At 40.8% G+C, this 23637-nt stretch overlaps 1 protein-coding gene across 1 annotated transcript in view; it reads left to right on the top strand.

Annotated features, from left to right (window-relative positions):
* Positions 1-6051, top strand: part of MARK1 (microtubule affinity regulating kinase 1) — a 113030-nt gene extending 106979 nt beyond the window's left edge. Inside the window, exons 17-19 of the mRNA XM_088017247.1 lie at positions 1474-1485; positions 2119-2163; positions 5656-6051. Of these exons, the coding sequence (XP_087873373.1) occupies positions 1474-1485; positions 2119-2163; positions 5656-6010 (412 nt within the window). The 3' untranslated portion in view covers positions 6011-6051. The remainder of the gene's footprint in view (positions 1-1473; positions 1486-2118; positions 2164-5655) is intronic.
* The last annotated feature ends 17586 nt before the right edge of the window (positions 6052-23637 follow it).

Raw genomic sequence — 23637 nt, 5'->3', positions numbered from 1 at the left:
GTTATAGGGAAAAAGGTAAAAGAATTTGGGTTGTTAAACTTTAGAAGGGAAGGATAAAGAATAATTTGGAGTTAATCCTTCATGTACTAGAAAACCATTATTACAAAGAGGAAGCCAGTTAGTAAGCTCTCCTTGGCCAGTAGAGAGGCTGTATGCTGAAATGACCATGTGAGAGAGTTGTTTTCTGGTGTTAGGAAAGAACTTTCCAATTAGGAAAGTGATTTACACTAGAGTTCTCTATCAAGGGAGGGTGTAGACATACTATTTCAAAAGCTTTAAAAAAAAAAAAGCCTTTTAAAATAGCGTGGAGAACGATTTGCTTTGGATGGTTCTATAGAACTACTGTATCAACTGGAGATTGTCTCAGACCTTAGGATTTTTTAACCATAGCTCACTATGGGGATAACCAGATTAGTTCACTTCAGTATATATTGCTGTGTATAAGGTATGTGGCCGTTTTTGGTTTTGATTTTTAAGTGTTGAGTGTTGGGGAGCCCTGCCAGCCTGCATGTGCTGTGACAGCCAGCAGGCTCTCTCTCCCCAGCTGCCTCCCTCCATGGCTGCTGGACTATTTGAAACCAGTGCCAGGCAGCAGACGTTCTTCAAGTCACTGCTTGTGTCAGCGTCCAGGAGGGCAGGAACGGGGCGTGGGAACGACGTGGCGAGTCAGTGGCTATTTCAACAGAGAGAGCAGAAGTAGAGCCTAGGGAGTGTTTCGTTCCTAATGCTTAAAGTGTCTGCTAACAGTGACTTAGATGGCAAAATAGAAACGGGACAGAAAAGCCCTGTGAGATGCACGCCCCTTTGGACTGAAGCAGCGGCCTTACTGGCCTTATTTCCCATGCATGGGCTGCCCTCCGGGACATCAGCGCAGCCGCATGGGCCTGACGGTGTACATGTCTGTGTCTTATTTATGGCCGTGTGCTATCGTAAAGATAGGTTCGTGTAGATAACACTGAATTATTACACTTGCCAATGAAAATGCCAGTTACTAGGAATTTAAGAAACCCGCATTTGAATGTGAGAATACAACATGTTTGTCACAAAAGGCCTCTAGTTGAAGACCCTAAGAAGCAGAAGGCATTCATGTTTCTAACCTCCAGTTCAAGTTGTAGAGCTCAGTGTATGGATGTGTTTCGTTAATTTGGGGAATGAGGAGAGTGGCCCTGATTTTATTCCCATTGAATTCACTTTACATAAATAACATTGAGTGTTTCTAGAATGGTTAGAACATTAAGGAAACATTAACTTCAGGGTTTGAGTTGGTTATTTTTTCCCAGTGATTTGATAGTATTTTGCTCTCACATGCCATTTCTTAATGCATTTAAAATGGTTTATAACTTGATGCTCTATGTCAATATTTAATTACATTTGAAAAGTGACAAAGTAGTTAAGATTTTGGTAGACTTAAAAAATATTAATGACATTCAACAGAAGGACAATTAGTAGAGTTTTCCTGGTTTTATTTCACAGGTGGATGTCCAGGTAAGATCAATGTTTCTGCTTAAGATTGATTTCATGTTTTTAGACTCACCTGCTTGGATAGGCTGTTGGTGTGCTGTAACATTTTATCATGTGCATGAAACGTTAGTGTTACATCTGAAGTTAATTGCTTATTTAAAAATTGGTACTTATTTTTAGAAACACTTATATATGTTGAACTTTATTTCTAACGACAAGGTTAACATATATTTTCTAAATTGAGCGACTACTAGAATTACATTTAATAACAAATACGAAGTTGGATCTTGCCGCTGAAAATTATTAAATAGTTTTAACTGTAGGTTGAACTAAACTCAACCAAAAGATAAATTCTGACTTTGAAATTGTGACTGGGAATTGGAAGATCCTGTTTTACAAAAAAAAAAAAAAAAAAAAAAATCCTAAGCCGTCAACCTAGCATCTCCTCTCTGACAAGACCCAGTAGACGCTCAATAAAATGACAGTTAAGCTGGTTACAATGAAAACGTGCAAAGCAGTGTCAGACTGACTAGTAACAGAAAAGTGTCATGTTAGAAGTTTGCTTAACACGTTAACTTTAACATCATTTTAGATGTAGGTTTTCTTGGTATACTTTTCACTCTTATCATTAAATCTCAACCTCCACTTTGTTTTGAGGGATCCAAGTGAAGGCGAAGCCAGTGGCCGCACAGACACCTCAAGGTGAGGAGCCACTATGAATACTTCGCCACTAGGGCCCCCGTGTGTGCAAACGTGCCCTCCAAAGACGTGCAGGACCTAATAAATCTGAATAGAGCTAAAAACTAGACAGTATGTGTATTTTACGTTTTTATATCGGGATGGGTTTTCTTAATGTTGCTGAGCGCTTAATGAAGTGTGAGTTAAATAACTTGAAGTTTGTGTTATCTAAACATTATTTTGACTGGTATGCTTCATAGAGAAGTAGCCTTCCTGTCCTATAAAATATGTCCTAGCAGAAGAATTAATGGACTAAAATGTACTGATCCTTTTCTCACTAAAAGGATGTAACTGGAATTACGTAACACCGAACATGGAGGTGACCAAATATGTAGGAAGGTTTGATATTAGGAACGTATTTTGGGTGAGTGTTCAGTGGTGGACGACATTTTAAGACTCTCGCCCTGCCTTACTTGATGGTTCTTGGCATGCAGTGGTGGTTGTGTATTCCTCCTGACAGCGGGTCTCCAACACAAGCCGAGTCAGAATCAGGTGGGCCAGCCCCCCCAGGGTTCGTGGTTGGGGTGGGGGTGGCTGTGTGAGGTGCTGATGCTGCTGGTCAGGGGACCACATCAATGACATGTTAGTACTTGTGTTCATGTTAACAAACGGGAAGTTGAAGAAAGGAAGGCATTACATTATTTGGAATGTATACCAGCGTGAAAAGATCCCATATGAATCGCAGAACCTGGGCAAGCAGCTCCTCAGTAGGACAGATGCTCCAGCTTCATTCAAGAACAACTTTTGACCAGCTGAGCACAAGCCCCAATTTAATTTCTACCTCTTAAAATTAATTAAAATATAAAACATAACGAGCTTTGGAAAAACTTTATTAAGCATTCCTAGGTAATCTATTTTGCAAACTGCGCTATATTTGTTTGGTCACAATAGTTGAAATGTTTCTCTATTGAGTTAGGTGCCCGAGTCACCATGGTAGGCAGCCAGAGGTGGGGAGGCAGGACAAATATTTGTAACTTTCCTTCTGCCTGTCAAATAAACATGAAGGACATTTGTTTTTAGCCCCTCCCTCACTTAGTCGTCACTTTAGAGCCTCTTGGGTCTCATCCTGCCTTTCCACTAAATTTCCCTCTGAGACACGTAATAGTACAGTGAGTGCCACAGGTGGGCCACCTGTCTCTACTCTGTCCTTTTCACGGGGCTGCGTGTCCCTTTCTTTTGTTGTTGTTGGGTTTTGTTTTCTTTCTTCTTTTTCTTTCTGCTTTTCAACAAACTTATTGAATGCCTCCTGCCTGTTACTAGCTGGTCATTCAGTTCTCACAACAGCCAGGTGGAAAGTATCCATTCTACAGTTGAAGAAACAATAAGGAGCAGGAGGTCCTGTCATGTCAGGGGCGTGACTGGGGCTCTCGAGCCAGACCCAGGGGTTTGAGCCGTGTCCTACCACTTGCCTAGCTGTGTGACCTTAGGTCAGAGTCCAGAGTCGTTAGGGTAAATGAGTAAATAATGCATGTTAGGTGTTGGGAACAGTTCCTGGCACCTAGTAAGTGCCCAATAAATGTTTGCTGTTAGTATTAACATTTTCAGGAGCTTTCTACAGTTAATGTCACCAGTGGCGATGCCTTTGAGGTACATGTAGAAAAACATCTTGTATGTGCCTGTCATCTCAAGGTCACCAGGTCACCTTGGTGGAATGGAAGAAAAACTGATTCCTGGTTTTTGCTTTTCAGCTCATCAGCTCTATGACCTTAGAAAAAGTAACGTCAGTTTCCTAGCCATCAGTTCTGTTTTTAAAATGAGGGTTCAATCACGTGTTCTCTTGGGTCCCTTGCAGCCCTGGCATGCCGATTCCATACCTGGGGTTGTACATGTGGTTCTGATAAACGACTCTCATGAGATCTGCATGCCCAAGGAGGCCTGTGATGCAGTGGCTTAGAGTCCGTGAGCAAAAAGAAAATGATAGAGAAGACAGTGAAATAAACAGTGTCTTATCAATTTATTTTCTCTACTTCTTCCTTTTCTGATTTTCTCAAACTTGCATAGTTTGCAGAGCTTTGGGCTCAGGGACCTAGGAATGAGGAGGAAAACATATAAATGTATACATAAAAATTCATATATACGAATATATGTGCAAATATGTATTATATGATAATATTGACATAAAGTGTATATATGAATACATATATACATAAAAACAAAATGTTTTTATCGTAGGTTATAGACTCCTTTCAAAGTATATCATTTTTTCTTTAAATCACATATAAGTGAGCTAGATTAACAAGTTAAAATTGCAACATCTCTATTTGGAAAATTGCTCCACAAATTTAATTACAGGGTCTTCTGAATCATAAGTAATCTATTTTACCTTTCTGTGATTATTTGAAATAGGTTTTCTGGTTCTGTATTACTTATGGGAGACCTACAATAAGGACAATTCAGTAAGGTTGATTTCACTTAACAAACATGTGTCCATCAGCTCCCATGTGCCCAGCACAGTTCTAGAGGCCTGAGATAGACCAGTGAGCAAAACAGGCAAAACTGTTTGATCTCCTAGAATTTACAGTCTAGTGGTAGAGTCAGACAGTACGTAATAACTGTAATACATAAATGAATTAAATGGCGTATTAGGGAAAAAATACTATATTAGAATGTAGCAAGTGCCGTAGAGGAAGCACTAGAGCAGGGTTGGGGGGGGCTGGTGGGTCCGAGGGTGGTCAGGCTAGACCGCAGGCAGAAAGTGAGCAGAGATCTGAAGGAAGTAAGGGCGTGAGCCGTGCGGCTCCCTGAGGGGAAAGCCTGAAAGCAACATAGCCCACACGTTCCGAGGAACAGCGTGGAGGCCAGTGTGTCTCGAGAGGAGGAAGCGGGGAGGAAGATGGTACGAGATGAGGGGTTGGAGGTAGGAGTGGGGGTGTGGGTCACATGGAGCCTGGCAGACTACGTTAAGGATCTCTTTAGCAAAATGTCGAAACCCCGAGAGGGCCTGACGTCTACACCTCCACGTGCGCTATGACCTGACGCCTTTATTCCCTGGCAATACAGCGCCCTTTGTCGGCACGATTGGGTGTAAATAACCCCTGTAGCCATTCCTACTAGCCTTGTCCCCAGTCCTTTTGCTACCCAAAAAAGGTAGGGAAAAAAAGGGAAATTTATATTTTTTAAAATGTGTATTTATAAGTACAATGCTAGCGGTTTCTGTTTCTGTAAATGTACAAAAAATGGAGAATCTGCTTTTGCAGGGAACTGACAAAGTGTTAAGTTCTTCACTTTCAGCTGTAAACTTGTTTCCCACAAACAAAGCCAAGGCAGATGGCGTCCCGGGGTCTGTTCTGGGGACAGCAAGGTGACACAAATGTTTGTAATTACCTGGAGGTAGTCTATAAATTGGGTAGATTCATTAGACACTGAGCGATGACCGCTTAGATTTCACATGTGCTTTGATTTGTTTGCTGAATGGAATTGTTGTTTCCGTACCCTCCCTTTGCCCTCCCCTTCTAGAAGTACGTCAGGGGAGCCGAAAGAAAGAGACAAGGAAGAAGGTAAAGACTCTAAGCCACGCTCTTTGCGGTTCACGTGGAGTATGAAGACCACTAGCTCAATGGACCCCAATGACATGATGAGAGAAATCCGGAAAGTGTTAGATGCAAATAACTGTGATTATGAACAGAAAGAGAGGTTTTTGCTTTTCTGTGTCCATGGAGATGCTAGACAGGACAGCCTCGTGCAGTGGGAGATGGAGGTCTGCAAGTTGCCGCGGCTGTCCCTGAACGGGGTCCGCTTCAAGCGAATATCTGGGACATCTATTGCCTTTAAGAACATTGCATCTAAAATAGCAAATGAGCTTAAGCTGTAAAGAAACTCAAATTTACAGGATCAGGGAAGATACATCCACATATGAGGTACAGTTTTGAATGTATTGGTAATGCCTAACGCGATTGGCCTGTGAGTCTCCCCCCCATGTAGAATTCGCCCTTCATGCAATAAGGACATACATAGTTAGGGACTGGACAACTGAAGTCCGTGTGAAGTATACTAAGTATCTGTAGCTAAAAAAGTAGGTTTCACATGTACAGGTAAGTATATTGTGTATTTCTGTTCATTTTCTGTTCATAGAGTTGTATAATAAAACAGATGATTGCTTAAAGAACTTGTATAGTTGTCTAGATTTCTGCACATAAATGTATGTTTGGCGCTTTCAGTTGGAGATGTTCTTCCCTGTTATTTACATTCTGGTGGGTTTTTTAAATTCTTACCTCCATCATGCAATTTTGAAAATTGTGTCCAGAATTAAAAGTGCACAGAAATAGTCTTTAAAGTTGTAGCATGGACTTTTAAAAATTATTTTTAAATCCTATTTAAATTTAAACCAGGAGCTGATAAATAGATCAGCTTTACTGTACACAGAATTATTCCTGCTTATCTATGCTCTTCTCCTTGTTCTCAGACAAGGTGTAGTTGAGAAAATACAAAATGTTTACAGTATTGGCATTTAGAGTTTTTAAAATAAACTACATGAAAATATTAATAGCTTTGCCTTGAGCTAGCTAAGAAGTGCTGGGGAAAAAGTTAAACCTGTATCAAATTTCTTTTAAACTTTAAAGTGTTTTCTGGCCCACTGCTAAATGTAGCAGCAAAATTAAAAAGAATCAATACTCCATCTGGCTATTATAAATGTAAACTGTCACTTAGGTTTGCTGCCTTCTGAATACCGCAATGTAATTGTGGAAATAGAATGTCGGGACTGTCTCATAGCACAAACTCATCTTTACAGTGTTGATCAATGCATCAGTTAAGAAATAATACCACCTCAGGAACTAACTGGCATTGGGAACATTTACCAATTCTCCTCCCATCCTTTTCACCTGCCCCCGACACAGTAATATCTGTAAGTACTTAGGAGACTTTTGAGCAAAACCTACTATTTATAACAGTGTATTATTGATTTACGCTTACGTGGTCGTTGAATTTGTTCCCATGTAACATGTTTGTTTTTAATATTTTGCCAGATTTCTTGTATTTATTCCACATTGTTATGCCTATAATGTGCAGCTTTGTAATTGGGCATTTGCCTCCTTTTCTTTCATAATTAGTGATATATGCGATGTAAAACCACTAGGAAAGGTACATTTTAATACTTGTTATTTTTTACTGAATTAGCCTTGGAGGTTGACTGTGCAATGTTATTTAATGCTGTAATTACTGTAATATCAACATATGGGCCCCATCTGCACACTCCTGAGAAATGGAAAAGTGTATTCAAATTTTATCAGTTCAAAGGAGAATAAAGCTGTGATAAATACTGTAATTCTAACCTACATCAGAAAGCTCTACGTGTAGGTGATGTGCCATTCCGTAATGGCACCCAGACTAGGGTGAATTTTACATTCTGTACTGTACTGTGACGTAGCTTTCCTCTGTAACAGTTCTGTTCTAAAATGAAGTGTATTTTTGCCTTAGCAAAGGGTGGTGTTTGGAAGAAAAAAAAAAAAACTGTGTAGCCCCTTTTTAACCTAGTGTTCATTCAGAAAAATTGATGCAAATCTTTATTCACTTTCACTGGTGCACACTGAAATTTTACTTGAACAGTTCTCATAATAAAGCACTTGTCTTCTGCTCTTTATCAGAATGTGAATTACCTGTTTTTTAGCACAAAAGTATTCTGTATGGGGAGTTTATTTCATGTGTTCTAAATTTAGTTGGCAGGGGGTGAAGCTATATAGGTTTTCAAAATGTCATTATGATAAGAAAAATTGACTCTTATGGGAATTCCTAGCATCAAAACACTTAAAAAAAATTTGCCATCATGCCTTTTCTAATGTAGAAACTGATGGTTTGGTTTTTTTTGTTTTTTTTTTGTTTTTTTTTTTTTACATTTTCTCACTCTGGTTAACTCTTACATGTTTGTGGCAAGGAATTTTACTTCAATATTTTTTATGAACTAAAAATGAAATCTTGATATTCACTTCAGATTTTCCCATTTTATATGACAACATAACTATTTTCAGAAGAGTTAGAGGAATTTTACAATATGTTTGCATAAATAAATACCACTTATATTCACTGGCTATGTGATATCAGGGTTTCCTTGGCTTTGTTTAAATATTATTTGACATAACATCCCTAAAATTCATTGTTTTGTAGAGACCAGGATACAGTTTTGAATTTTGATAAATAAAAATTTGACAAATAATAAAATGAAGTATACTTAAGAATCTTGACCCAATAATATTGTCTAAGGTAGGATTTGATTTAAAACCTGAAAGACCTTGGGGCCCCTGGCTGGCTCAGGTGGTGGAGTATGTGACTCTTGATCTCAAGATCGTGAGTTTGAGCCCCACATTGGGAGTAGAATTTACTTAAAAAAAAAAAACCTTTTGTGAAGTGATTTTCACCAACAGAATCATTTCACAATGTGGGCAAGAAAAATAACGTGATGAGTGAGACACCAATTTACTGTAAATAAGTGAGCCCATTAGAATGTATACATTAATCACAGTGGTCTCTGCCTTCGTTTTTAAGTCTGTCGCAGTACCCACTGTGTCTTTTTTTTTTTAAAGATTTTATTTATTTGACAGAGACAGCGAGAGAGGGAACACAAGCAGGGGGAGTGGGGGAGGGAGAAGCAGGCTTCCCGCGGGAGCAGGGAGCAAGGAGCCTGATGCGGGGCTCGATCCCAGGACCCTGGGATCATGACCTGAGCCAAAGCAGACGCTTAACGACTGAGCCACCCAGGTGCCCCAGTACCCACTGTGTCTTAAGACCTATGAAAGAATTGTGAAAGGTGGTTCCTACTTCTGAGATTTTGGTCCATTTTGGAAAGACAAAACGTAAGACCCACAAAACCATAAAAAGCACACCCACAGAGGAACAGTGAAAGTGCTCAAGCAAGCACAGACAGTAGCTGCCATAGGAATTCAAGGAAAGGTGAGTTTTGCATAAATAGGAGAAAGACCTTTTGAGGATTTGGGGATGGATAAAATTTAAGAGGCAGAATGGAAATGATCTTCTAGGAAGGAACGTGTGAGAAAAGGCTTGTAGCTAGTAGTGGCTTGTAAGACATACGTTAAAAATGCACCACTTGGGGGGCACCCGGCCGGCTCAGTTGGGGAGCGTGTGACTCTTGATCCCGGGGTCATGAGTTCAAGCCCCGCATTGGGGGTAGAGTTTACTACCCCAATACCCCAATATATAAAATTAAAATTTTTTTAAGATTTTATTTATTTATTTGAGAGAGGGAATGAGAGAGAGCACGAGAGGGAAGAGGGTCAGAGGGAGAAGCAGACTCCCTGCTGAGCAGGGAGCCCGATGCAGGACTCGATCCCGGGACTCCAGGATCATGACCTGAGCCGAAGGCAGTCGCTTAACCAACTGAGCCACCCAGGCGCCCCTAAAATAAAAAAAATTTAAAAACACCATCTATTCTAGGGAGTGGTAGGATTCACATAGGCTGACAAATAGCAGGTTATGTAAAGCACAGATCAGTAGCCTCAGCTTGGACTTGACTTGTGGTTAGAGGGGAGCCATTAAGAGGCGTTACAAGCCAAAGAAATACTGGTAAGTTGTGTCTAAAAGAAGAGCAATTCATTAATTTAGCAACTTTGTTGAGGGCTACTGTACATCCGATTCTAGGGGAAACAGTAAAAAAAAAAAGAAAAGAAATTTGTGGGCTGGTCGAACACTAGAGCCAGGGAGATCTTGTCAGAGATCTTTTCAGGATCAAAAAGGGTGAAAGGAGTATATTTGAGAGACATTTCAAAGAGGATGGATCAACAAGATGCCAGGAGTGGAACATGCACTCTAAAAGCATGAGCATGTGATTCAGGTTTCAGCTCGCATATCGAGACTTCCACTTCGATCTAACACGGATAACAAGATCCAGAGTTACCCACCTCAAACAAACAAAAATAGACAAGTATATGAAATAACAGATGCACACGGTGTTTTCATTTTGATGAAACGTTCTCAGGACATTGGCTATCGGTCAATGAAGGACGGTGAACCCTGAGAGAAAACGAAGGAAATAAATCCTATGGTCGACCCAGCTATTTCCCTTGAGAGAGTTTCCGGGCTGTGGCACAGGGAGGGGGAACCCAAGTAGAACCTGGTGTCTGCCCTCATTAAGGAGCCAGAGCTGAGAAACCAGGGAGATGAAGACAGATAGAGTCTGGAGGGGAGAGAGCTTTGCGAAAGCCTCAAAGATCTGCAGAGATCAAGCATGTGAGAAAACTGCTTAGGCCCGCGAAAGAGCCACCTGGAAGTGTTAGAACGATTGAACCTCCTACGGAAGTCTCGTCCTTTCCAGCCAGCCCTAGTGAAAACTCATGATTCCTGGGTCAGCGGGTATTCAGAAGTTTTGCCTCAGTAGCGGAAACTTATTTGGGTCCTGTGTAACAAAACTTAATTATTCAGAAGGATAACTGAGTAATTCAACTATGTCCTGGAACAAAGTGTGAAAATATTAATAGGAATGTAAAATGGGCATTCACCAACATGGTGTAATATTCACAGTATCTAGTAGCATCCATTCAAAAGTTTTCCTGCATGCAAATATGAGGGAAAATACGACCCTTAACGAGGAGAAAAAAGTCAGTTGACGCCAGAAATGGCAGAGGTGATAGAATTAGTAGACAAGGACATTGAAACAGTTATAATAACTCTATTTTGTATGTTCAGAAAGCTGGAGAAAAGATTAAATACATTAAGTAGAGATGTGAGTGGTATAAAATAGCACAACCCTGACATCTTGAAATGAAAACTACAATTTCTGAGAAGAAAAACACACTGGATAGAATTAGATGAGACATTGCAGAAGGAAAGGATCGTGAACTTGAAGACATAGTGATAGAAACTATCCAAAATGAAACAAAAAAACAGCTGAGAAAAGATGGACAGTGCATCAAATGAGCTAAAGGACAATGTCAAGCAGCCCAGTGTTTGCCCAGAGTGCCTGAGGAAGTTGAGGTGGGGAGAGACACTCAAAGATATGAGGGCTAGATTGTTTCTAAATTTGCTAGAAACCATAAATCAACAGACCCATAATGTTTAACAAATTCCAGGGTCAAGAAACATGAAGAAAAAGATATCAAGGCATATTAAATGTAATTGCTTTTAAATCAATGGTAAAAAATAAAATCAGTGATAAAACAGCAATTTAAAATAAGCCACAGAGGGGCGCCTGGGTGGCTCAGTCGTTAAGTGTCTGCCTTTGGCTCAGGTCATGGTCCCAGGGTCCTGGGATCGAGTCCCCACGTCGGGCTCCCTTCTCCGCAGGAACCCTGCTTCTCCCTCTCCCACTCCCCCCGCTTGTGTTCCCTCTCTCGCTGTGTCTCTATCAAATAAATAAAATCTTTAAAAATAAATAAATAAAAAATAAAATCAGCCACAGAAAAAAAGACCTATTATGGAAAGAGGAACAAAGAAAAGAATGACAGCCGACTTCCTGTCAGACACAATGTGAAACAAAAAACCAGTACTGGAAAAAATAAAACTGTCAAACTAGAATACTCAGATACAATCTTTTTCAAAAACAAACATGAAATAAAGACTTTCAGACACACAAAAGCTAAAAGAATTCATCACCAGCCGACCTGATAGCATAAGAAATGTTAAAGGAAGTCCTTCAAGCAGATGGAAAAGTATGCCAGATGGGAATCTGCATCTACGCAAAGGAACAAAGAGCCAAATTAACAACTATGTTTAGAGCAAAAATAGTAACAATGCTGTTATCAGATTTGTAACATGTAGAAGTAAAACTTACATGAAAATTAGCACAAAGATCTGAAGATTTTTGCAAGGTTCTTTTTACCTTATGTATAATGGTAAAATAGCACTTCAGCATAGATTTTAGTAAGTTGAAGATGTATATTATAAACATTTTTTAAAAAACACTGAAAATATACAGTGGGAGTTACAGCTAATGAAAAAAAATGAGATAAACTAGAATTAAAAAAACAAAAGACAGGGGCGCCTGGGTGGCTCAGTCAGTTAACCATCTGCCTTCGGCTCAGGTCATGATCCCAGGGTCCTGGGATGGAGCCCCACATCGAGCCCCACATCAGGCTCCCTGCTCAGCGGGGAGTCTGCTTCTCCCTCTCCCACTCCCCCTGCTTGTGTTACCTCTCTTCGCTGTGTTTCTCTCTGTCAAATAAATAAAATCTTAAAAAAAAAAGACAAAAACAAATGGAACAAAAGAACAGGAAAATAAAAAACAAACAGCAAGTGGAAGCTTTAAACCCAACCATATCAATAATTACATTAAATATAAACGACCTAGGGGTGCCTGAGTGACTCAGTCAGTTGGGCGTCCAATCCTGATTTGGACTCAGGTCATGATCTCAGGGTTGTGTGGATCAAGCCCCATGTTGGGCTCCATGCCGGGCATGGAGTCTGCTTGGGATTCTCTCTCTCCCTCTGCCCCCCCAACACTAAAAATTAGGATATATATATATATTTTAGGATATATATATATATATATATCTCCTAAAAGCCCCAACTAAAAGGCTGCAATTGTCAAATTTTTTTAAGTTTTTATTTGGGAGAGAGAGCGAGAGAGCACAAGCAGGGGTAGCAGTGAGGGAGAGGGAGAAGCAGCCCCCCCCCCCCACTGAGCAGGCTCAATCCCAGGACCCTGAGATCATGACCTGAACCCAGGCAGCCGCTCTACTGACTGACCACCCATGGGCCCCTGTCAAAAATTTTTTTTAAAAGCTATATGCTTATGAAAAACCCACTTTAAATATAAAGACACAAATAAGTTAAAAGGATCAAAGAATGGTGAGCTACCTGGTTTAGAGGTAAAATAATGTTCGCTTTCAGGCTTAAAAATCCCAAAGTCATAGAATAAAAGTCATCAAGCTTAACCCACTCTATTTCACAGATCAATAGATTGCACCTCAGTGCAATAATTTAGATGCCCGCTGAGGTGGCAGGCTCAGAATGGAGATGTTCTGTAGACAGGAGATATGAATTGTAACATGGGTAAGAAGCTGGTAAAGGCTTATTTGGGTGTTACCAGCAATATGTGATCAGGAAATGAAATAAAGAGTATGTAATTATAGTCTAACGATGGGTGCTTGGGGAAATAGTAAGGAAATTTGTAGATGTTTTCAAATGGGAAAATCATAAACCTTGTGTCTATGGGTTTGGAAACATGAAAAATGAATTCCTTATAGTAGATAATTCAATATTTTTCTTTCTCTAAATTAATGTTCTGAATTGTTCTCAAAACTTAGATTATATATTTTTATAGACACTAGTCCACATGACATAATTTTTTGTAAAGTCACCACAGCTAAAAGTTAAAAATTTTTTTTAATTCATCTCATGGGTCTCTAACTTCATTTGCATTTTCTGTGTATGTAACTGAACACCACAGTACCTTTTTTTTAAAGATTTATTTATAAGAGGGTAACCAGGTGATGTGTATGGAGGAGGGCACGTGTTGTGATGGGCACTGGGTGTTATATGCTACTAATGAATCACTGAACACTGCATCAAAAACTAATGATGTACTATATGTTGGCTAACTGAACATAATAAAATTTTTAAAAAGATTTATTTATAAGAGAGAGCGCGCAGGAGCAGGAGGAGGGGCAGAGGGAGAAACAGACTCCCCGCTAAGCACGGAGCCTGATGTGGGGCTTGATCCCAGGACCCTGAGATCATTACCTGAGCTGAAATCAAGAGTCAGACACTCGACTGACTGAGCTGCCCAGACTCCCCACCATAGTACATTTATGAGTATAAAGCAAGAGGTATGGGAAGGAGGAAGATAACATGATGAGGGTGAATTATCTGAGGGAAAAAAAGTGAATTAAAAAAAAATTACAGCTAGTACATCAACTTTTTCCAAGGCTCTTAGCGCATACACACACACACACACACACACACACACACACACACACACACACACACACACTGTGTAATATGATAATAAGCCCCCAAACCCATTTGTAGATATGGAATCCTATGTAAGAAACATTATCTTGTGTCTTTAAGAAAAATTTCTATGTAGGTAACAAAAGCTCTACCATATGATCACTGCAAATAGACATGTTCTATAAAATTTCCTAAATAATTACCTCATTCAGCTTACACTCAGTAGTCTGGTGGTAACATTTTTGAAATACAGACCAAATGTGGGGAAATGTCATTTCAATCTTGATATTTTTCTGAAAAAGTAATTTTAAAAGAAAGTTTGGCGATATTCACTTTGAAAATTGGAATATGGGGGCGCCTGGATGGCTCAGTCAGTTAAGCATCTGCCTTTGGCTCAGGTCACAGTGGCAGGGTCCTGGGATCGAGCCCGACCTTGGGGTCCCTGCTCAGCGGGAGCCTGCTTCTCCCTTTGCCTCTGCCCCGCGCCCTGTTTGTGCACTCTCACTCACTCTCTCACTCTCTCTCTCAAATAAATAAAATCTTTAAAAAAAAAAGAAAATTGGAATATGAAGTTGAAAAGAACTGGCTTTTGAGAAACACTAGTTTCAGATCATTTTTCGGTAAGTCATGTTTTAACTGAGATGGTGCCATGGAAATAGTAAAGCAAGTAAAACCATAGAAAACCCCACATCTTTAATGTTTGTGAGAAATCAAATTTCCTGAAACATTTTATATAATGTCCAACTCATGGTCTTTCCATATATAAGCAAAGCCAAGTTCATTATAGGCTCTCAATGCTAATATTACCAAAGTGGAACCTGAGTTATGTTGAGTTGATTATTTTTTCTTTATCCCATCAGTAGTTAAATCATTCTATATGAGGTATTCTGAGGTTTGATATCATTGTACCCACTTGGGACAAATTTTTCAGCTCTAATTGTAATTTGTACAATTATCGTTTCCATGCCTAGAGTAACTGATAATAAACTTAGTCCAAGAATCAAAATACCATGGATTGAAAGGGCTCTCATGATGCTGGATCTCCTGTGGGCTGGCTCCCAAAACTGGTCATACTGCTGCTCCTTCAACAGCAACAGGGACAGGGCCAGACACAGCACAAAGACCATTGTCCCAAAGCACTCTCCTCTCCCCCCTCACCCCCCCACCCAGCTCCATCCTACAGCAGGAGATGCTCGAAGCACAAGTATGTGGACAGTTTATGAATCTGTCTGTATGTCCTTTAACCACTTACAAGTCTGATGAGGTTATTATCATGGAGCTCACTCTTCCATGTTTTGATTTTGCCAAATATTTAGCTTAAATCAAGTATACTTTCCATGATACTCATTAATAATAACATTGAGAAAGGAAGGAGGAGGAGGGAAGGCTTATCTACCATGTTTTTGTTAGTGAACCCATGCTTATTGTTCATAACTATCTTTCATTTGCAAACATTTTTCTAGAAATCAGTGTTTACCTGTTTTGTCTGTCCCTTGGCGCCTCCCCTATTTGCTCAGTTTTGCAAAGGACACTTACAGCAATTTAGAAAGTTTATCCTTTAAGCTGTTCCTGTGCCCTTGAATGTTATTTTTCCATCTGGGAGTCCTAAAATAATTCAGAGGGGCAATAAAAATAATCTTATACTTCTCTTGTTTAAAGGAATAATAAAATGTTTTCATCCTTTTCTTATAAAAGTGACCTGTTCAATGAAAATTTAGAAAACAAGGCTGGGTCTGGTTCAAGATGGCAAGGTGGGAGGACGCTGAACTCACACGCTCCCTTTGACGCACTGAATCTAGAACGACACATTGAATAGTTCCCTCTGAAAGAAAACCAACAACCAGCTGAGCGATGCCTACACATTGGGCGAAAAGCCCCATACCCCAAAAGGGATAGGGGACATTGAGACAGAGTCACCATTAACCCCACTCTCTGCTCTGCGTCCCACAATCAGAAGGAAACTCTGCTTGTAGCTTCTCCCTAAGAGGCAAAGAGTTGGAAAACCACATCTGGCACCCCAACTTTTATGACCCGAAATCATAAAACTCATAGAAGAAAACAAGCAGTAAGCTCTTTGACATAGGTCTTGGTGAGGACTTTTTGGATTTGACAACGAAAGCAAAAATAAGTGGGACCACATCAAACTAAAAATACATACAAATACATACAAATGGGCAACAGGTACATGAAAAGGTGCTTAACATCACTAATCATCAGGGAAGTGCAAAACCACAAGGAGATCTCACCTCACACGTGTCTGGAGTGGCTGTTATCAGGAAGATGACAAACGCTGGCTAGGATGCAGAGGAAAGGGAACCCTTGTGCACTGGAGGGGGGAATGCAAACTGTGCAGCCACTATGGAAAACAGTGGAGCTTCCTCAAAAAATTAAAAACAGCCAAGACAAGGTGACAACCTCAGTATCCATCAGTGGGTTAGTGGATAAAGAAAACGTAGCAGATATACTGTGAAATAAGTCAGAAAAACAAATACCGTTATGATCTCACTTGTGGAATCTAAAGAAAGAAAAGGAAAAAAAAAGAAGCTCATAGATACAGAGAACAGATGGGTGGTTACCAGATTTGGGGGGGGGGACAAAATGGGTGAACGTAGTGATAGGTACAAAGTCCCAGTTATAAAATACAGAAGTAAAAAAAATACGTCATGGAGATGCAATGTACAGAATGGTGACTGTAGTTAAGAATACTGTCTTGTGTATTTGAAAGTTCCTAAGGGAGCTGATCTTAAAGTTCATTGGGGCCCTGGGTGGCTCAGTCGCTTAAGCTTCTGCCTTGGGCTCAAGTCATGAGCCCAGGGTCCTGGGGTGGAGCCCCACGTCGGGCTCCCTGCTCCGCAGGGAAGCCTGCTTCTCCCTCTCCCTCTGCCCCTCCTCCCTGCTCCTTCTCTCCCCGCCCCCCCATAGAATCTTAAAAAAAAAAAAAAATATATATATATATATATATATATATATTGAATCATTACGTTGTATACCTGAAAGTAATACTATGTCTATTATATCTCAATTTTTAAGAAAGAAACTATGGAGAAGCCAAAAGCAGGAAACAAACATCTCACCATCCAGAAACTCCTGTTAATATTTTGCTCTATATCCTCCAGTCTCTTGCTGTGGGAACTTCTGTATATGATTACCTTGAGCTTGACGACTGAGGACTGATCCAGGGAAGGGCATGGCCGCAAGATGGCAGTAGCCCACACTGAGCTTTATTTGGATTGTGCTTGGACCTGCAGCATCAGAGGGGAAAGTCCAAAGTGGGAGACCTTCCAGAGACCACATCCTGGAGCCTCCACCCAGAAGGAGAAAAGGACAAGAAAACTCCCGGAGGAGAGAGGAATCGGGAGGGAGGCTTTCCTGTGTAGGTGCTGTCTCTCGGCAGCGTGAGGGGGCGTCTCTGAGTCAGAGAGCTCTGGAGGGTAGCGCAGCTTGGAGTCTTACAGCATGGCATCGCTTCCCTGTGAAACCTAAAAAGAAAAAAGTCAAACTCAACAGCGAGTATACATGTATCAAATCATCATATTGTACACTTTAAATACGTTATAATTGGGGGCGCTTGGGTGGCTCAGTCAGTTAGGCGTCCGGCTCTTTGTTTCAGCTCGGGTCATGATCGGGGGAATCCTGGGATCGAGCCCCCGCCTCGAGTCGTGTTGGGCTCCCCACTCAGCGGGGCGTCTCTTGTCTTTCTCCCTCTGCTCCTCCCCACTCTCTCTCTCTCAAATAAATAAAATCTTAAAAAATATATCTGTTATAATTAAGTCTGTCAATTATACTTCAATAAAGCTGGTGGGAAAGAAAAAGAAGAAAAATAGAATTCCCATGTGATCCAGCAGTTCCACTCCTAGGTATATAGTTACTCAAAAGAACTGAAAGCAGGGACTCGAACAGATACTGGCACACCCATGATCACAGAGCATCATTCACAATAGCCAACAGGTGGACGTGCCCACTGGCAGGTGAATGGATAAACAAAATTTGGTGTAGGCGTACGTTGGAATAGGAGCCTTAAAGAGGCTTGGATGAAGCTTGAGGGACATTATGCAAACTGAAATAAACCAGTCACAAAAAGAAATACCAGAAGATTCCATTTCAGTGATTTAGCTAGGAGTCAATTTTGTAGAGACGGAAAGTAGAACGAGTGGTGGCCAGGGGCTGGGGGAAGGGGAAAGTGAGAGCTGATGTTTAAATCGGTGCAGAGTGTCAGTTTTGTAAAATGGAAAGCATCTGGAGATTGGTTGCACAGCAATGTGAATAGATATAGATTCTTAAGAATTACTGTTGTTGGGCGCCTGGGTGGCTCAGTCGTTAAGCCTCTGCCTTCGGCTCACGTCGTGATCCCGGGGTCCTGGGATCGAGCCCCACATCGGGCTCCCTGCTCAGCGGGAAGCCTGCTTCTCCCTCTCCAACTGCCCCTGCTTGTCTTCATTCTCTCACTGTGTCTCTCTCTGTCAAATAAATAAATAAAATCTTTAAAAAAAAAAAGAATTACTGTTGTTTTCTACAATCAGAATATGTAATTCAATGCCTGCAGTTTCATTAGGTGGGCCTCTTCTGATGTTCTTCTTTCAAGATCGGTGACCCCAAATTGTATACTTTTGGGTAGCATCTTAATGTCTCCTTTTGTCCTCTTTTAAAAGTATGATTTTTAAAAGGGATTTTACTTAACTATGGAAAGAAGTGAATCCATCCATCATGTCTGGCACTTTGTAAGACCCTAATAAATGTTAGCTGTCTAACCACAATAGAAGTTTGCTGTTACTATTTTTCTTATTTGTTGCCAATATTTCTCACTTGCGGGGCAGCCGCAAGTGGGTGGCTCAGTCGGTTGGGTGTCTGCCTTCAGCTCAGGTCATGATCCCAGGGTCCTGGGATCGAGCCCAACGACGTTGTTGGGCTTGCTGCTCAGCGGGGAGTCTGCTTCTTCTTCCCCCTATGCCCCTACCCCCCGCTCGTACATAGTTTCTCAAATAAATAAATAAAATCTTTAAAAAATATATTTCTCACTTGCTGTTTGTCTTTTATTGCTTCTAACAGTGGCTTCTGACTTACTGGTCTTTCCTTTATAATTTCTTCATCACACTCAACCATAAAAAGTCTTCTTCAATCTTGAGATTTAATACATACTTTTTTGCGGTTAGGAAAAGAAAGAGAAATGAATCCAGACTGAAAGACTGGTTCGGATTTTTAAATTCTTGTCCACTTTGTGTTCTTAACATATCAGGGACAGATGTGGCCTGAGAAATCATCTCACTTATAACCCTCACTTCTCTGATGAGGGTGTCAGCTTCGAAGATGTTATAAGTGATTTGGTTCAAAGGCTGACCCTGCAAGGATTCACACTTGGGGTTCTGGAATTCTAGCTTGCCAGCATTCTCATCAACAGCAACCCCTTTCACATGTCTCCTTGTGGACACAATTTTAGAAAAGTGTGGTCTATAAAGCTGCATTTAAGTCATAATACATTTATCAATCAATGTATTGATATGGGTGTCTGCCTTCAGCTCTGGTCTGTGTGAGTTAATCCCCGCTGCCACGCTGAATGGATGTAATCCCAACCAAAAGCACAAAAATGCCATCCCATTTCTCTTAAAATTGTTGATACATTGAAATTGTTGTTAGTTCCAGTTATTACCAGAGAGAACCACTAGAGGTCAGAGAAAACTCTGTCCAGGATGCAGTGCTCCTGTCTACCACCCGCCACAGGGGGAACCTCATGGACTTGTCCCTACAGCAGACACCCCCTTGCCCTAGAAAAGTGCTTTGCCTCATGGCTCACATTACCTAGATTTAACTAAGAGCAAGTCTTATTTCCTCTGCCTACTCACGGATTTGAGGCTAATGTTCTTCGCTGCTTCAGTTGGATTTTGCACTTTTAAAAATTCTTAGATTATTTAAATCTTTCCATCTGGCTACAGAGACACCTTAATTTCATGCCATTGGATCTTTCGTATCCAAATGTGATGCTTTCATAAATTTCCTGGAACTTTAGGGAATTCTGCATTTTTAAAATATTGTCTGAATCACCGGGGCCAAAAAACCATAAAGATATTAAAATGACATCCAAAAATAACATAGTCTTTTATAACCAACTTTTTATGCCATATACTTTTTTTGATTAGAATACTGTGATGAACCGATGGCTTTTCACTGACTTCACTTGTTTCAATTATTGGTAGTCATTTTTGAAGTTATTTTTTGGTGACTGAAACGTCATAGGTTAGCCAAAGCAATTCTTAAACTGCCCATGTAGCCTTTGAACAAAACTGTGCGGATTTTTTTTTTTGTAAGATTTTATTTATTTATTTGAGAGAGAGAGAATGAGAGATAGAGAGCACGAGAGGGAAGAGGGTCAGAGGGAGAAGTAGACTCCCCGCCGAGCAGGGAGCCCGACACGGGACTCGATCCTGGGACTCCAGGATCATGGCCCGAGCCGAAGGCAGTTGCTCAACCAACTGAGCCACCCAGGCGCCCCTGTGCGGATTTTTTTAAGTACCTTTGCTTTCTGGTAATAAGACAGGCCCATCTTACACCTGCCCTGTCCCAGAAATGCAATCAGTTAGTTTCCTAAGCCCCAAATGATATTAGAGACCAAACTGTGAAGACTTGGGGGTGTTGATCTGACATTGTGCTACTGGGATGGTGTGACTTGCTGGGTGGTTCAGGGACAGAGATGGAAATACACACACACACACACACACACACACACACACACACACACACACAAATAAGTTCATAGCCATTTGAAGGGGCACCTGGCTGGCTCAGTTGGTGGAGCCTGCCACTCCTGATCTTGGGGTTGTGAGTTCAAGCCCCACATTGGGTGTAGAGATTATTTTTAAAATCAAATCTTTAAAAAAATAACTTCAGGGGCACCTGGGTGGATCAGTTGGTTAAGTGTCTGCCTTCAGCTCAGGTCATGATCTCAGGGTCCTTGGATGGATCCCCGAATCCCGCTCCCTGCTCAGCGGGGAGTCTGCTTCTCCCTCTCCCTCTGCCCCTCCTCTCTGTTCGTTCTCTCGCTCTTTCTCAAATAAATCAATAAATCAATAAATAAAATATTTAAAAAAAATAAGTTCATAGCCATTTTCAATTTAGTTCTAATAGAACTTCCTAACTGTGATATTTAAATTCTTTTTTATACCCCACCTCCAGCCCCAATATTGAAATTCTTAATCCTATAGTCAAACTACAATTTTGCCTCATTTTCTTTGGTCATAGATGACTCATGTAATTGTCACTCTTAAGCTCTTGATTTATAACAAAGCTAACAGAATGACTGATTTATTGACTTGCCAGTAAAAGAAACAGATCCAAAGTAGTGATGCCAGTATTAACATTTATGATAAAACTGCCAAATAAAAATCAGATTTGTATTTGTACCTGCCTTTGTTCTTAGAGTATCCCATGGAATATAGAATGAAATTACTTTGGTCTAGAGGAATCTGAAATAATTCCTCACTCTGTGGGCTATGGAAGTTCTGTCCAAATGTTTCAGTTCATTTTGAGTTTGAAGGGGTCAGAGTTTGACAGTTCTGAGCTCTTACTATTTTAGCTTCTACTTTCTACTTGGAGCTATATTCAGCCACTGGCAAAAGGGTTCATTTTATTAGTTCGCATCATGAAAATAAATAGAAATACTTCAGCAGTTCCATCTCCAATGTACTAAATGAGAATTTCACACTGTCTGGCTCCCCTACAATGACTCATTGCACAGTTAGATGTGCAAGATTTATATGTGTGCATTCTGCACAAGACTGGACAAACCTGGTCAGACTTCTGCTATTCAGCTTCTCTTAATATATTTAGAATCTACAGTTTCATGTCTCCAGTTAGATTCTCATTGTACTAAATTCTACACTAATATGAAAACTTTTCGGTTTCTGCCTCCTCCCACCACCCCAGCCAGCTTTTCTTCTCTCAGTCATATATGATAGCTTTCCCTTCTAATCAATATATCATGTGTGCAAAGCATTGTCATATCAAGCCACAGGTCTAAACAATGCTTTATTTAGTTTTATGATATATATAAGCCAAGATGGTTTTCCATGTTGCTGTTTTCTAAATACAGTACCAGTTATTTAGATATCTTAATCTACCTCCAGGAAAACTACACACACACACACACACACACACAGAGGTATTGGGATATATATATATGTATTAGAATGGCATACTACTGGCAAGGGAGAATATATACTGATGCAGGTTTTTCAGGTTTTGTCAGAAATATTCTTTTGGGGTGCCTGGGTGGCTCAGTTGGTTAAGCAATCAATTCTTGATTTCGGTTCGGGTCAGGATCTCAGGGTGGTGGGATTGAGCACTGCGTTGGGCTCCGTGCTCAGCATGGAGTCTGCTTGTCTCCCTTCCCCTATGCTCCTCCCACTGCTCATTCTCTCATAAGTAAATAAATAAAGTCCTTTAAAAAAAGAAATAGTATTTTAATTCACAAGGTCATAATTCTGACCATATTTTTCTACACATACATTTTTCTTTTTTTTAATTTTATTTCCAGCTAATATACAGTATGCATACATTTTTCTATTAATATTATGAAGTGCAAATAGCTCAGTAGTTCTCTAAATCTTCAGTGACTTTTGGAGAAAAAACAACCAAGTTAGATATGATTCCATTAGTGCATTGAAGAATTATTTCACATGTTATATATGCCACTTTAAAACTTTATCCACAGGTGACTTCTGACTCTGCTCCTATTGTAGAACGATTCAATAGACTCTCAATCCGGTGATCACACAGATATAAATCTGTGCACACACAAATAAAAATCGTATTCTCTGGTGGTATCAAGGAGTGGTGGGTGCAGGGCAGCCTTGATGAATGGCATTCCAGAGAGGGACAAGCCTCTCATAGGTAGGCAGCCACCGGAGCTTCCATTCCTGGCCCAGTCACTGAGCTGAGTGTGGGCTCGCCTGGCACAGAATGGTGACTCTCCGGGGGCGGAGGAGAAAAGAGCCAAGTTCTCAGTTATAGCATGAGTTGGCAGGCTGGATTGGAATCTGGAAGTGCCCCAAATAAAAATAAACCAATCACTCAGCCCTGTGATGGCCCCCTCTTCCCCAGAGTCGTGCACTAGACCGCAGAGAGCACTCGGGCTTTCTGGAGCATCCCGCACAGTGGTCCACACTAGAGCCGTGCTGGAGTTGAAGCCAAAGGTGCACCCACACGCTGATGCTGTGCTCCCAGCCCCTCCCAGCCCAGGTACTGACAAGATCAAAGCCTTCGGCCCCTTGACAGTTGCGGCCCAGAAGTTGGAGTCTGGGACTAACCAAAGGCAAACTCACTGGAGCTGTGGTCCAGCCCAGCCCAGCCCAGCCGGTCTAACTCCTGGTGGGCTCCTGATGGTCAGCCTGTCACAGTGGCCCTGGACAGGAAAAACTTGCTCTCTCTGGGAAAGAGAAAACAAAATTTCGGGAAAGACTTCAGAATTCAAGAGAAACAATTTTTGGAAGATCCTTGTTTTATGATTGTGCCAAGTTTTAGCTGTAACATCCTCCAAGTGCAATCTCGTTGTTTACACTGTATTTGCCTGAAGTCTTTGCTCTTTATCATTGGTGCAGAAACCCAGCCCCTTAA

The sequence above is a fragment of the Eumetopias jubatus genome, unplaced genomic scaffold (genome assembly GCF_037043125.1).
Source record: "Eumetopias jubatus isolate StellerSeaLion01/CBP00866 unplaced genomic scaffold, mEumJub1_p1.0 scaffold_12, whole genome shotgun sequence".
Classification (NCBI taxonomy): domain Eukaryota; kingdom Metazoa; phylum Chordata; class Mammalia; order Carnivora; family Otariidae; genus Eumetopias; species Eumetopias jubatus.
This window is presented reverse-complemented; position numbering and strand designations above follow the sequence as displayed.